The sequence below is a fragment of the Symphalangus syndactylus genome, chromosome 7 (genome assembly GCF_028878055.3).
Source record: "Symphalangus syndactylus isolate Jambi chromosome 7, NHGRI_mSymSyn1-v2.1_pri, whole genome shotgun sequence".
Taxonomy (NCBI): domain Eukaryota; kingdom Metazoa; phylum Chordata; class Mammalia; order Primates; family Hylobatidae; genus Symphalangus; species Symphalangus syndactylus.
The window spans coordinates 108051497-108063777 of record NC_072429.2 but is presented as its reverse complement, the minus strand read 5'-3'; the positions used below and the strand labels follow the sequence as shown (position 1 = coordinate 108063777).

The window sequence follows — 12281 nt, the reverse complement described above, 5'->3', positions numbered from 1 at the left end:
ACAAGTTACTCAAGCTCTCCAAGCCTGTTATTTCATCCCTTAAATGAAGATAATAATAGCCTGCGTGTTGTTGAGAAGATTAGTATTTATAACATGCCTGGCATGTAGAATGTGCTCATAAATTCTGGTAGTGTCATTGTTCTTGGTAATTATTACAAGTTAGCATTAGTAAACTTCATGTGTGTATTCTATGGTTTAAAAATAGTCTGCTTATAAAATTGGTGCTTTATATCAGCAGTCCCAACCTTTTTGGCACCAGGGACCAGTTTTGTGGAAGACAGTTTTTCCATGGGCTTGTGGGGGCTTGGTGGATGGTTTCAGGATGAAACTGCTCCACCTCAGATCATCAGGTATTAGTTAGATTCTCATAAGGAGCGGACAGCCTAGATCCCTTGCATGTGCATTTCACAATAGTGTTCACGCTCCTGTGAGAATCTAATTCCACTGCTGATCTGACAGGAGGCGGAGCTCAGGCAGTAATGCTCCCTTGCCTGCTGCTCATCTCTTGCTGTGTGGCCCAGTTTCTAAAAAGCCACTGACTGGTACCAGTCAGTCTGCGGCTCAGTGACTGGGGACCCCTGCTTTATATCCTGTTTTAAACTATTTACTAACAATTAAGAAGTGGTATATCACGTGGTGATTAAGAACATAGACTCTGGGTCCAAATTTCAGCTCCATGACTTATGGCCAGGCTGACCATCGACAAGTTACCTAAATGCCTTGTGCATCACTTTCCTCAGCTTTGAAATGAACATAACAGTAGCACATTTATCTCAGGGATATTATGAGGAGTCAATCAGATTAAGTATATAAAAAGTATAAAACAGTTGCTGACAATGCTGGTTGTCAGCTTCTGCCATTGTTATTGTTGCTATTGTTAATTTGTTGTTGAGTAAATTTTTTTTAAATCACTTTTTAGGTGAATCTTGGAAGCAACCAGTACCTTTTCTCTGTCATAGTGGATCCTAAAGAAATGCCCTGCTTCTGTTTGCGCCATGATGTTGATGCCCTACTCTGGCAACCACACTCCAGCAAGCAAGATGATATGTGGGAGCACATTGCAACTTTCAATGCTTTAGGTATAAAGCAAACTCTTTGACATTTTCCATGAAATCAAAACTACGTCATCATTTAAAGTTCATTTCTTTTTTTTCTTTTTAATTTGAGCTGTCCTGATTACATTTAGATTGATCTGCGCTATGATTTGTTTGCTTGTACTAGTTGATGGGTGTTAGCACTGTTGGAACATTTAGACTAATCTGTTTTTATGCTTCAACACAGAATAGAAATGAAAGTGGTTATGTAACCACTTGAATTATTCTAATAAGTCATTTGCTTTTTCTAATTCTGTAAGCCATATAATACTAGAGTCTGAACAAGGAGGTTGATAATACCCTACATGGAACTTGTATTCAAGTTTCTTCAGAGTAATCTTCAGAAACATCATAGAATTCCCCTAAGGTGTAATGCACATTAGGAGACATCTTTTGTCAAAATTAAGTACAAAAGAGAGCCATTATAATGAAACACTTATGGAAAGAGGTGATAAGCAGAAATTAAATTCATTTGGTAGGATAAAAGAAAAAAAATCAGTTTTAAAATTAGGGCTTGAAAATGTTTAAACTACTTAATTGTAGACGTATGCAATCATTGATTTTCTGTCAAAATGCATTAGTATTGTGTGATAGAAATTTTTTATGTGAATTAGCCATAGTTGTTGCTTTATTGAAAGGTTATTTTAAACTGGCAGCAAGAAGTGAAGTTATGTATTTTGATGGCTATATGTGCACAATCCTAATTGTAGAAGAAATTTATTAATTATCCCTTATAGTTAATAATGTAGGCTGCTGAACTGGTTCAGACTCCAAATGGATTTTTATGACCTGAAGTACAAAGTTTGGTTGACTAATTTAACCATATAATTTTTAGCCTCCCTACTATAATGCTATTTTTAAATTATCTATACTTTAGTCAGAAGAAAGCTCTATCATATCATCTTTAGATGCTCAGATCTTCTATTTGTGTCCCCACATCCCCTATTATAGAGGAATTCTATGCTTAATTCTAAGTTAAATCAACATACATTAGATATGTACTCTTGAAATATTATATACATTATTCTGTCAAGGTTAGCCTGGATAGCTACTTTAAACTATTTAAATAGGTATCTAAATCTTCACTTTTCCTGCTTCAAACCTGCTTAATATTTTTAAAAACAGTATTGATCTGCATGTGCTTAGTAGTTCGTTTGCTTGTTCATTGTTTAATGAGATCTCAATTTTAATTAATGTATTTTTATTTTACATGATCTTAAATACCTAACATTTGCTAACCATGTCACAATCTAAAAATCATAATTTATATTTTGGAATATAAATGTTGTTTTAATCCAAAAAGATACTTTTTAAACATGTACATGAATTAAGATAAGGATTTTTTCAGTTTAGAGACTTGAAATTATTTTTGAGGTTATAGTGATCAACATTCTACTTCTGGGGGCTGAAAGTACAAAAAAAATCCAGTTACAGTGTTGGTATTGATGTATAAAAATATCACTAACATTTTAGGGATAATAAGAGAATGCATCACGAATACTAGTACATTCAGGGATACATTATGAACAGAAACCTAAAATAACTTTATGATGGTATCCTATACACGTTTTCCAATTTATTTAAGAGGAAAAAAATGATTCTGTGATGCCCTATCTGTAATTCACGAAGCTAAATATTAAATTGGCACTTAAAGATATTTTGTCATGTATTGAGTGTTTTAGATTTTAGAATTTCAGTGTTTGCATTATTCGTGGAAATTAAATGAAACTATATTATGCTTTTTTTGAAGAGAGAAAGCCATATCTGTTTTGTTCCTTAGGAATTAAAGTTGTATTTTTGTACCAGTTGGGAGAGACTGATAGTGGCTAATCATTAATGATTCAGAATTATATACCTTATGGTATATATTTTACTTGGGCATTTTAATTTGTAATAAACATTGCAAAATATTAAATGTTAAATCATCATTTTTCCCCTTCTGTCTAATATGTAGTTTTTCTTTTGTTTGTCTCATATTCTTGGCAGGCTATGTCCAAGCATCAAAGAGAGACAAAAAATTTTTTGCCTGTGCTCCAAATTACTCCTATGCAGCTCTTTGTGAGTGCCTTCGTCGAGTATTCATCTATCGTCAGCCTGCTCCCATGTCCACTGTACTTTACAACAGAAAGGAAGGCAGGCAAGTAGGACAGGTTGCTAAGCAGCAAGTAGCAAGCCTAGAAACCAGTGATCCTATTTTAGGATTTCAGGCAACAAATGAGAGATTATTTGTTCTTACTACCAAAAACCTCTTTTTAATAAAAGTGAATACAGAGAATTAATTATTATAACATATTGGCCTCTTTGTACTGGAAAAGTATTCAGTGGTACCTGGAGGTCTGGACGGTTATACTGTAACCTCTTAAGTTTTAATGTGCTAAATATATCTTGTATGATTTTTTATTTTTTACATAACATTGGAAATATATTCAAGAGATTATGATTCTGTAAAGCTATGGAATGAAGCTGCAGATTTAGAGAACATTGGCTTCTTTAAAAAAAAAAAAAAGAGTAAAGACAGTACTAGCAAGTATACTTATTTTTTAAAACAGGCTAGAATCTCATGTTTTATATGAAAGATGTACAATTCAGTGTTTAAAAATAAAAATATTTATTGTGTACTCTGTTGATTAGTTGCTACAGTCTGTACCTATAAAATGTACAGGATAATAGTTAAATGTTGAGTATTGTACATATATATTTAAGTGGATTGAATAACTGAGTCTACATGGAGGGGGAAATGCTAGAGAACAGCAGGTCTAATATTTTTTAAGTTTACTGAGAGACCTTTATTATTATTTTCAAATTAAGTATAGCTTTATCTAACTTTTAGCCAGTTGCTCTACCACAGACATAGACAGAGATAAGATTTCACATTATCCATCACTGCATAACAAACCACACCAAAACTCAGTGGTTTAAAACAAGGACTTTTATTATTTTTCACGATTCAGTGAGTTGGCTGTCTCTGTTGTACAGGGCCTCTCAGCCTCCAGTAGACTAGACGAGTCTTCTTTCTATAGTAGAGAAAACATCTTAAGAGAGCAAGCTCCAATATGCAAAAGCTTATCAATCCTGTACATCTATCATATTTACTAATGTTCCATTGGACAAAGCAAATCACATGGCCAAGTCTAGAGTCAGTATGAGGGGACTACACAAGCTGACAGCAGATGGTATGACTCATTGGGGGCCATTGATGGAACAATCTTACCACACAAGGACAAATTATAATTTATCCTTGTAGCTTTATTTTTCTAACAACTTAAACAAAATAATCCTGTTTATGTGTTATACTTTTTTGCCACAAATTTTGTTTTTTCAAACTTATCTTTCCAGGTTTGTTTTAGTATGTATGTACCTGGAAATTTTTATTACTTTTTATACCATTTCAAGCTATGTATCTTACATAAACTTCAAGTTGGATTTTATATTTTAATAAGGAAGTTAAGAAGACCTTCATTTAAGAGGCAGAAGATTAAGATAAGAAATATAAGATAGAAAAGCTTTGTTCCTAACATATCTTTTGCCTGTCTGGGCAAGTATTTGACTCAACTAAATTTTAATGAATGAATGTTTGAGAGACAGAGAGGAGGAAAAAAAGATGAGGATTACATACATGTTCTAAACCCTTTGTCAGAATGCAGTTTCCTAGAGAGTATTGAGGTGCTAGGTAGAAAGTTAGGAAAGGTCCTGAGGATTAGTATTGACAATTGGAGTCCTAATAGTACTCTATTCGTATTAGGAAAGAGAGACTAGATACCAAACATCATGAGATCATAGAGATGGAAAACTGTATAGTAACCAAAAACCAAAACAGTGATATTTCCAGAACTTTTTAGTATTGTTGTAAAACTTCATGAAACAAAAGACCATTTAAATAGTGAATTATTAAATATCTTTATTATGGGAAAGTAGATCTAAATTTTCTCTAAAATTTTCCCCAAAGATAATATCCTCTTAGGGAACATAAGAAAAATGTATAATAAAAATGTGGTGCTTAATTAACCATGACTATGTATATATAGCCAATTTTAGTAATCAATATTCTTTGTGCATGTGATTTTTTTGCATGATTAATGTTGAACTGAAAGCTCTCAGGATAATTAATCCTAAATATTGTCGCATGTTGACCTATGTTAAAAGATGAGTAAGTCTAGAGCCGTGATTTCAAGCTATTTTCCTGAAATGCTTCAGGGATTCCATAAACATTTAACTCAGTTTAAACAATGTTCTAAGGTACATATACTTAGAACATTGAGGTATATACTACAAGTGCTAAGAATATAGTACTTTGTATTTTTGTTGATTTTTATCATGTTTTAAATAGGAATTTATAAAATATTTATGATAGTAATAAAGTAGTATTTTATGTGTTTTGCATATTAAGAGTCATTTAACAATATTCACTCTTTTAACACATTTAAGCATCAACTATGTACCCTAGCGTGATTTTTTAAGTATTAAGGATAATGTATTACTGAGGATAAAGAGACAATCTACATTCTAATGATTTTCAGGTAAAATTTCTTTTTAGGGAAAAAAAGAGGAGAGGGTGACATAGAGTGGTTGCTTTCCTGCTAAGGAAGTCTGACCAGGGCTAGAATATTGGAGACTACCCACAATAGTCAGATAGAGGAGTTGCCAATGGGAAGAGTTAGAAAAAAGAATCAGTGTCAAGAAATTAGGAATGGTTAACAATGTTAAAAAAAAAAAATACTCTTAAATAAAGTTTACTCTTCACATTTCTACATAAAAGGGAAATGACTGTACAGAACAAGTTAAACCATCATTACACAGGAATTTCTAATATTTTGTGTTATTAACTATAGAAAAGAACAAATGGTAAGTTTATGTGTGGCAAGTCATATAAGAAGGCAAAACTTATCACTGATTATTACTGGAAGAATATTCTAATTCTTAGTAGTAAGTGTGTCTTACTGAACAAGTAATAATAGTTGAGTGGTAAAAAAAAAAAAAAAAAAAAAAAAAAGCCTAATGATGGAAGTATAGAAATAATAAAGCAAAGAGAAGTAAGGCCTTCTAGAATTGGTAAGAAAGAATAAATGCACAGAAAGAGCCAAGGTAAAAGGTACCCAACTAGATATCAAGATATATCATGAAGCAGTAAAAAGAGGTAGCATCATTGCATTAGTAAACAAAATAGACACACATTTAATCGTCCTATACTTACAAGAAGAAAATATCTATATTCTCAAGGTTGAGAAGGCTTCTTAAGATCCAGAAGGCAAAAATATAAGCGAAAGGATTGATGAATTTGATCATTACAAAATGTAAAATTTCTTTATGACCTACTTTTGGTATAAGATAAAGCAGCAGACTGAGGAAAGATATGTGACTCATGCATAATGTATGAATGTTAAAATCTAGAACATAAGAACTATCATTTAATAAAAAAGCAAACAAGTTATACAAAAGGAAAGCAGACAAAAGATATGAACAGTTAATTCACAGAAAAGAAAATAAAGATGGTCAGTAAAGCTACAGTAATCAAGACAATGTGGTATTGGCACCAATTTCGACAAATAGATCCATAGATCAGAATAAAGAGTCCAGAGACTCAGACACATGGTTGGTTGATTTTAGTCAGAGATATTTCAATGAAGAGGTAATTCAAAATGCAGAGATAATTTGATGGAGAAAAGATATATTTTTAACAAGTGGCGCAAAAACAATTGGGTATTCATTTTTGCCTTTGTAGTAGCCTAAATAGTGGCCATCTGAAGATATCAGGTTCCAATCCCTGGAACATGAAAATACAACCTTATGAAGATAAAGAGTCTTTGCAGAAGTGATTACAATGAGGATCTTTACATGGAAAAATTATCCTGGATTATCTGGGGTGGACCCTAAATCTAATTGCAGTCTCCTTTACTAGAGAGAGGCAGAGTGCAATTACAAACACAAAGAGGAGAAGCTTATGTGAAGATGGAGTATAAAAGGCCACAAGCCGAGGAATGCTAGAGCATGCTGGCAGCCACCAGAAGCTGGAAGAAGCAAGGAATAGATTCTCCCTCAGAGCCTCTGGAGGGGGAATGGCCCTGCTGACACCTTGATTTTGGTCTTCTGGCCTCAGACCTGTGACAGAATGCATTACCACCAAATTTGTGGTAATTTCATTACAGCGGCCATAGGAAACTAACATAGCCTTATATCAGAATTTACTTAAAATGGATCCTGGACCTAAATGTAAAACCTGAAACTGTGCAACTTCTAGCAGATAACATAAAGGAAAAATTTTGTAAGGCTGGATTAGGCAAAGATTTCTTGTATATGACACCAAAAGAGAAAACTGATAAATCATACTTCACCAAAATTAAGAAATTATGTTCTTAGGCAGTGTTGTGACAATGAGAAGCCACAGATTTGGAGAAAACATTTACAAATCACTATTTGATAAAGGACTAGTATCCAGAATGTATAAAGAACCCTCAGAACTCAATAATAAAATAGTCAAATACATACATTTTTTATTGGGCCAAAATATTGAACAGATACATCATACAAGATGAATGGCAAGTAAGCATGTGAAAAGGCACTCAACGTTATTAGTCACTGGGAATGAGCAGATTGAAAGCACAATGTGGTATCACTACATAGCTGTTGAAATCCTTTAATTGAAGACTGACCATTCCAGATGTTGGCAAAGGTATGGAACAAATGGAACTCTCAAACACTGCTGTTTGGAATGTAAAATGGTAGAATCGCTTTTGAAAAGAGTTTAGTGGTTTTCTAAAATACTAAACATTCATCTTCCATGTGACCCAGCCATTCCACTTACCCATTCTTTTACCTAAGATAAATGAAAGTGTATGTCTATTCAAAGATTTGAACAGAGCAACAGCATTCATAATAGTCAAACCTCAGAACAAGTCAAATATCTGTCTACAGATGAAGGGCTAAATACATTGTGCTATGTCCATGCAATGGATTATTACTCAGCAATAAAAAGTATCAATATACCCAACATAGATGAATTGCAAAGTAATTATGCTGAGTGAAAGAAGCCAAAATACATACTGTATGCTTCAACTCAAAATTCTAGAAAATGCAAACACATAGAAAACAGATTAGTGATTACCTGAGTGGGAGGGATTTGAAAGATTATAAATGGGCAGAGAAACATTTTAGGTAAAGAGATATCTTCATTATCTTAATTGTAGTTCGTGAGTGTATACACAAGTTAAATTTTATTAAAAAGTATACCTTAAGCATTCTATTTTGCACATCAACTCAATAATGCTTTTTAATTTTTTTTAAAGATTAAGTATTGAATCTTATCAAAATTTTCTTACCGATTTAATTTCTGCTTTTTAATTTTTTTTTTCTTGTATTGCAGTGGCATTTTAGTGCATGTTTCCTATATTATGGGGATCAGCATCCCTTCCCTTTTATCTTGGAAGTATACCCATTCCCCTTATTTTGGAAGTATACCATAATTTCTTTCTAAGCCAATATATTTGTGTGTTACTGACTCTGTCCTTGGCACCATGTATAGAGAACATTATTAAGGCTAAACCAGTCAGTACTTTGCGAATGCAGAATCCCTGGTCACAGTGACTGGTTCATAAATGGGCACTTGACCCATTTAGAAACAGTGATTCACAGTGAGAATTTGCAGTGATTTCTGGGACAAAGGCTTGCCACTGGATGTAAGAATAAAGGGATATAAACAAAACCACATTTGTCACTACAGTAGGGTGAGAACTTCTCAAAATAGGGAGCCAAGGAAGGATGGCGCTAAGAGACTGAGAAAATGAACCTTGATAATATCATCTAGTCCTACCAAGAAATTCTTAAAACCAGCTGTTCTTAGAATTTTGGATAATGGGGGTCATTAAGTTTTCTTTTTCCCTAAGTCAGTTTAGGTCAGATTTTCTGTTACTTGTACTCAGAAGAGGCCTAATTCCGTGGTGGAAAATTCTTTTAATGTATGACTATACTCTGCACATTGAGACTTTATTCTAGACTTTTACATCAGAGTCTATGGATGAGAATTACTGATATTTTAATCCACATAGGGGTTTAATAGATCAGTTACAAGTGCTTTTTAAATGGGGGAATTTTTTTTCACTTTAAAATAGTTTAGCAACTCCTCAAAAATGTATATTAATGAAAAGAAATTTGGAAGAAGTTTCTTTGGTACCAGGGAGGGAAGATAAAAGTAAATGAACTTGCAATCCTGAAGCTCTATTTCCTGACTTCGGTATTTTCCATGCACCCCGTCTACAATTTTTTTACTCCAAACAAGAAAAAAAAAATCTGTAACATATTACATTTTTAAGCCACTTAAATTTTTTCCACTTCTGCAACTGACTTTTTTTTAAGTGTTTGAGATTCACTTTTAATGCTTGCCAAAATATCCAATATGAATCTATCTCATAGTGCAGGAAAAAAAATGGTATCAGGTGAATATTGAAGAAGATTAAACATATTCTTGACATTAGAATAAATATTGTTCTGATATCTGCCATCTATGTTTTTCACAAAGAAAATGTAGTTTGGCCTACAAAATTAATACCGTCACTGAAATTTGTGAAATGAAGAACTCTCAAAAAACTATTCTTCTGAAGTCCTTTACTAAGTAGTAAATAAGCATTCAGTGTTTTTCTTTTATCTGCAAATATACACTTAGAGGAAAAAGAGAAGGATGAAGATATCTTAGTGGAGGCACAAGATAATATAAGCATAAAGCATACCCCTACATAGGCTGATATAATAGGAAGTTCATTAGTGGTGCCTCAGGAACCCAGCTGGAATCAGGTGTGAGGAAAAATAACTGAGATTGCAGCCAGCATGGAAAGCTGCTTTGTAAGAGTCTGGCAGTTTTTCAAAAGGTTAACAGTTACCATATAACCCAGCAATTCCTCACCTAGGTATATACTCAAGAGTAATAAAAACCTGTACACACATGTTTATAGTAACCAAAAAGTATAAACAAACCAAATGGCCATCACCTGACCAATGAATAAATAAAATGTGGCTTATCCATACAGTGGAATATTATATAGCAATAAAAGATGCTACAACATGGATAACCCTTGAAAACATTATGCTAAGTGAAAGAAGCCAGTCATAATGGGCTACAGATGGTAGGATTCCATGTATATGAAAAGGCAGATCTTGCTGTGCATGGTGGCTCACGCCTATAATCCTGGCACTTGGGGAGGCTGAGGAGGGCAGATCATTAGAGACCAGCCTGGGCAGCATGGCAAAACCCCACTTCTACCACAAAAATAACAAATATTAGCTGGGTATGGTGGCACATGACTGAGGTAGGAGGATCACCTGAGCCCAGGAGGTCGAGGCTGAAGTGAGCCATGATTGCACCACTGCACTCCAGCCTGGGCATCAAAGTGAGACCCTGTCTTTAAGGGAAAAAAAAAAAAAGCAGATCTATAGAAACAAGGTAGATTAGTGCTTGCCAGAGGCTTAGGGGCTACAATGGGGGAGGAATGGAAAGTAACTGCTAATGGGTATAGGGCTTATTTTGGGGGTGACAAAAATTGATTGTGATGATGGCTGTACAACTCTGATTATACTAAAAACTCTTGAATTATATACTTTAAATAGGTGAGTTGTGTAGCTTGTGGATTCTGTTTCAATGAAGCCATATGGAAACAACAGCATGAGAAAAGAGCTAAGAAAAAGACTCTGAGATCATCTTCCATGCTAAATATGAATGGATTTCTAAAAATGTATTAGTATTTTTGCCTTCAACTTTGTTGAAACATCATATTTTTAAAGAAATTTGAATTTTATGGTAGGGAAATTATTCCTACAATTTTATTAGGGAAACCAGATAAAGTGGTGATTCCCTCTCTTGCCAAAAACTCTCAGAGGAAATACTTTTCCTATAATATTATGAGGAGTTATTTGGACAAAACATTTGCTTGATTTTTGCTTTTGTTATTTTCTTCTGATATTTACGTTTCATCTAAGACTATGTGAGTCTATAGGAAATGATTTTAAGCTGTCAGCATTTTTGTTCTTGTTAACATGCAGTCTATGAAAACCACAGAAAACATTCTACGTATCTTGTTTAGGAGCGCATTCACCAAAATTGCAGTGATCCTAGAAAAATGTATCTACTGACTTCAGGACCCCTATGAGACATGTGCAGTCTAAGGGGTTTTAGCATTGGAGTACATTTTGATATTTAAAGTTTTTCTGAACATGTTATAGTTTAAATTAGCACCTCTGAGTTTATCATTTATACATGTTCCATGATGAATAACTTAAGCCAATAATAAGAATTACGAGTGCTTAAATGTCCACGTTCTAGTTGAAAATCCTTGCAGTGGGCCCAGGAGAAATATCACAAATTATATTTAAGGATGTGAGGCCTGTTAGGGCCTTGGAACAGGGGAAAAGCATTAGCAGGAATGTTCATGTACTCGAGTTTCTCATGATCTAGAACTTCTAATTTTCTTTGTCTTTCTCTTCTCTGCTCCCTCTCCCTTCCTCCCCTTCATCCTTTGTACTCTCATCCCTCCCCCTCCTCCTTTTCCTCTCTCCTCTCCACTTCTCGCTGGCAGCTACTGCCTTGGCAGTTTCCCCCCTCCCTTAACCCGGACACTCATCTGCCATACACCTACCAGGAAAGATCTAAGATATCATCACTGACAGAAAATACTGTAATGAGAATGTATTTGACTGCTCATATTTTCAGATCACCTCCTTAATAATAAAGAGCAAAATATATCTGTTTATACTTGTGTTAGCAGAGAGAATTGTTAGCAGGGAAAATTCTTTGTTATCAACATCACGTGGCAAAACGACTGTAAAAAACTAATACTCCTGTAACTGGGTGAAGGTCTTAGATAATGAGAGATGCTTGACATGTGAGCAGAGCAGAGTATGGGAAGCAGTTTGAAAGAGGAGATTGGGCATCAAAAGGGCCAGATCTCATAGTTACCTAGTCGGCTTTATTACCAATATTACACTATGTGTGGGAGGAAACTGTATTCATATTATTATTGTGCATAATTATGGATGTATATACGTATATATACATATGCACATATATATGTATATACATCCATAATTATGCACAACAAAAATAATCTGCAGTTCAGACCTCCTGGGCTCCTTGTGTGTGTGTGTGTGTATGTTCCTTCCTTGATTACATATTTCTTTTTTTAGCAGAAGAATCGCTTTGTTAGATTT

The 12281-nt window shown here is 34.1% G+C and overlaps 1 protein-coding gene across 2 annotated transcripts in view; it reads left to right on the top strand.

The window, feature by feature from the left end:
* NUDCD1 (NudC domain containing 1) overlaps positions 1-3712 on the top strand; it is an 88051-nt gene extending 84339 nt beyond the window's left edge. For both annotated transcript variants that reach the window (XM_055287067.2, XM_055287068.1), the window contains exons 9-10: positions 920-1079; positions 3081-3712. In XM_055287067.2, coding sequence (XP_055143042.1) covers positions 920-1079; positions 3081-3373 — 453 coding nt within the window. In that variant the 3' untranslated portion in view covers positions 3374-3712. The remainder of the gene's footprint in view (positions 1-919; positions 1080-3080) is intronic.
* The last annotated feature ends 8569 nt before the right edge of the window (positions 3713-12281 follow it).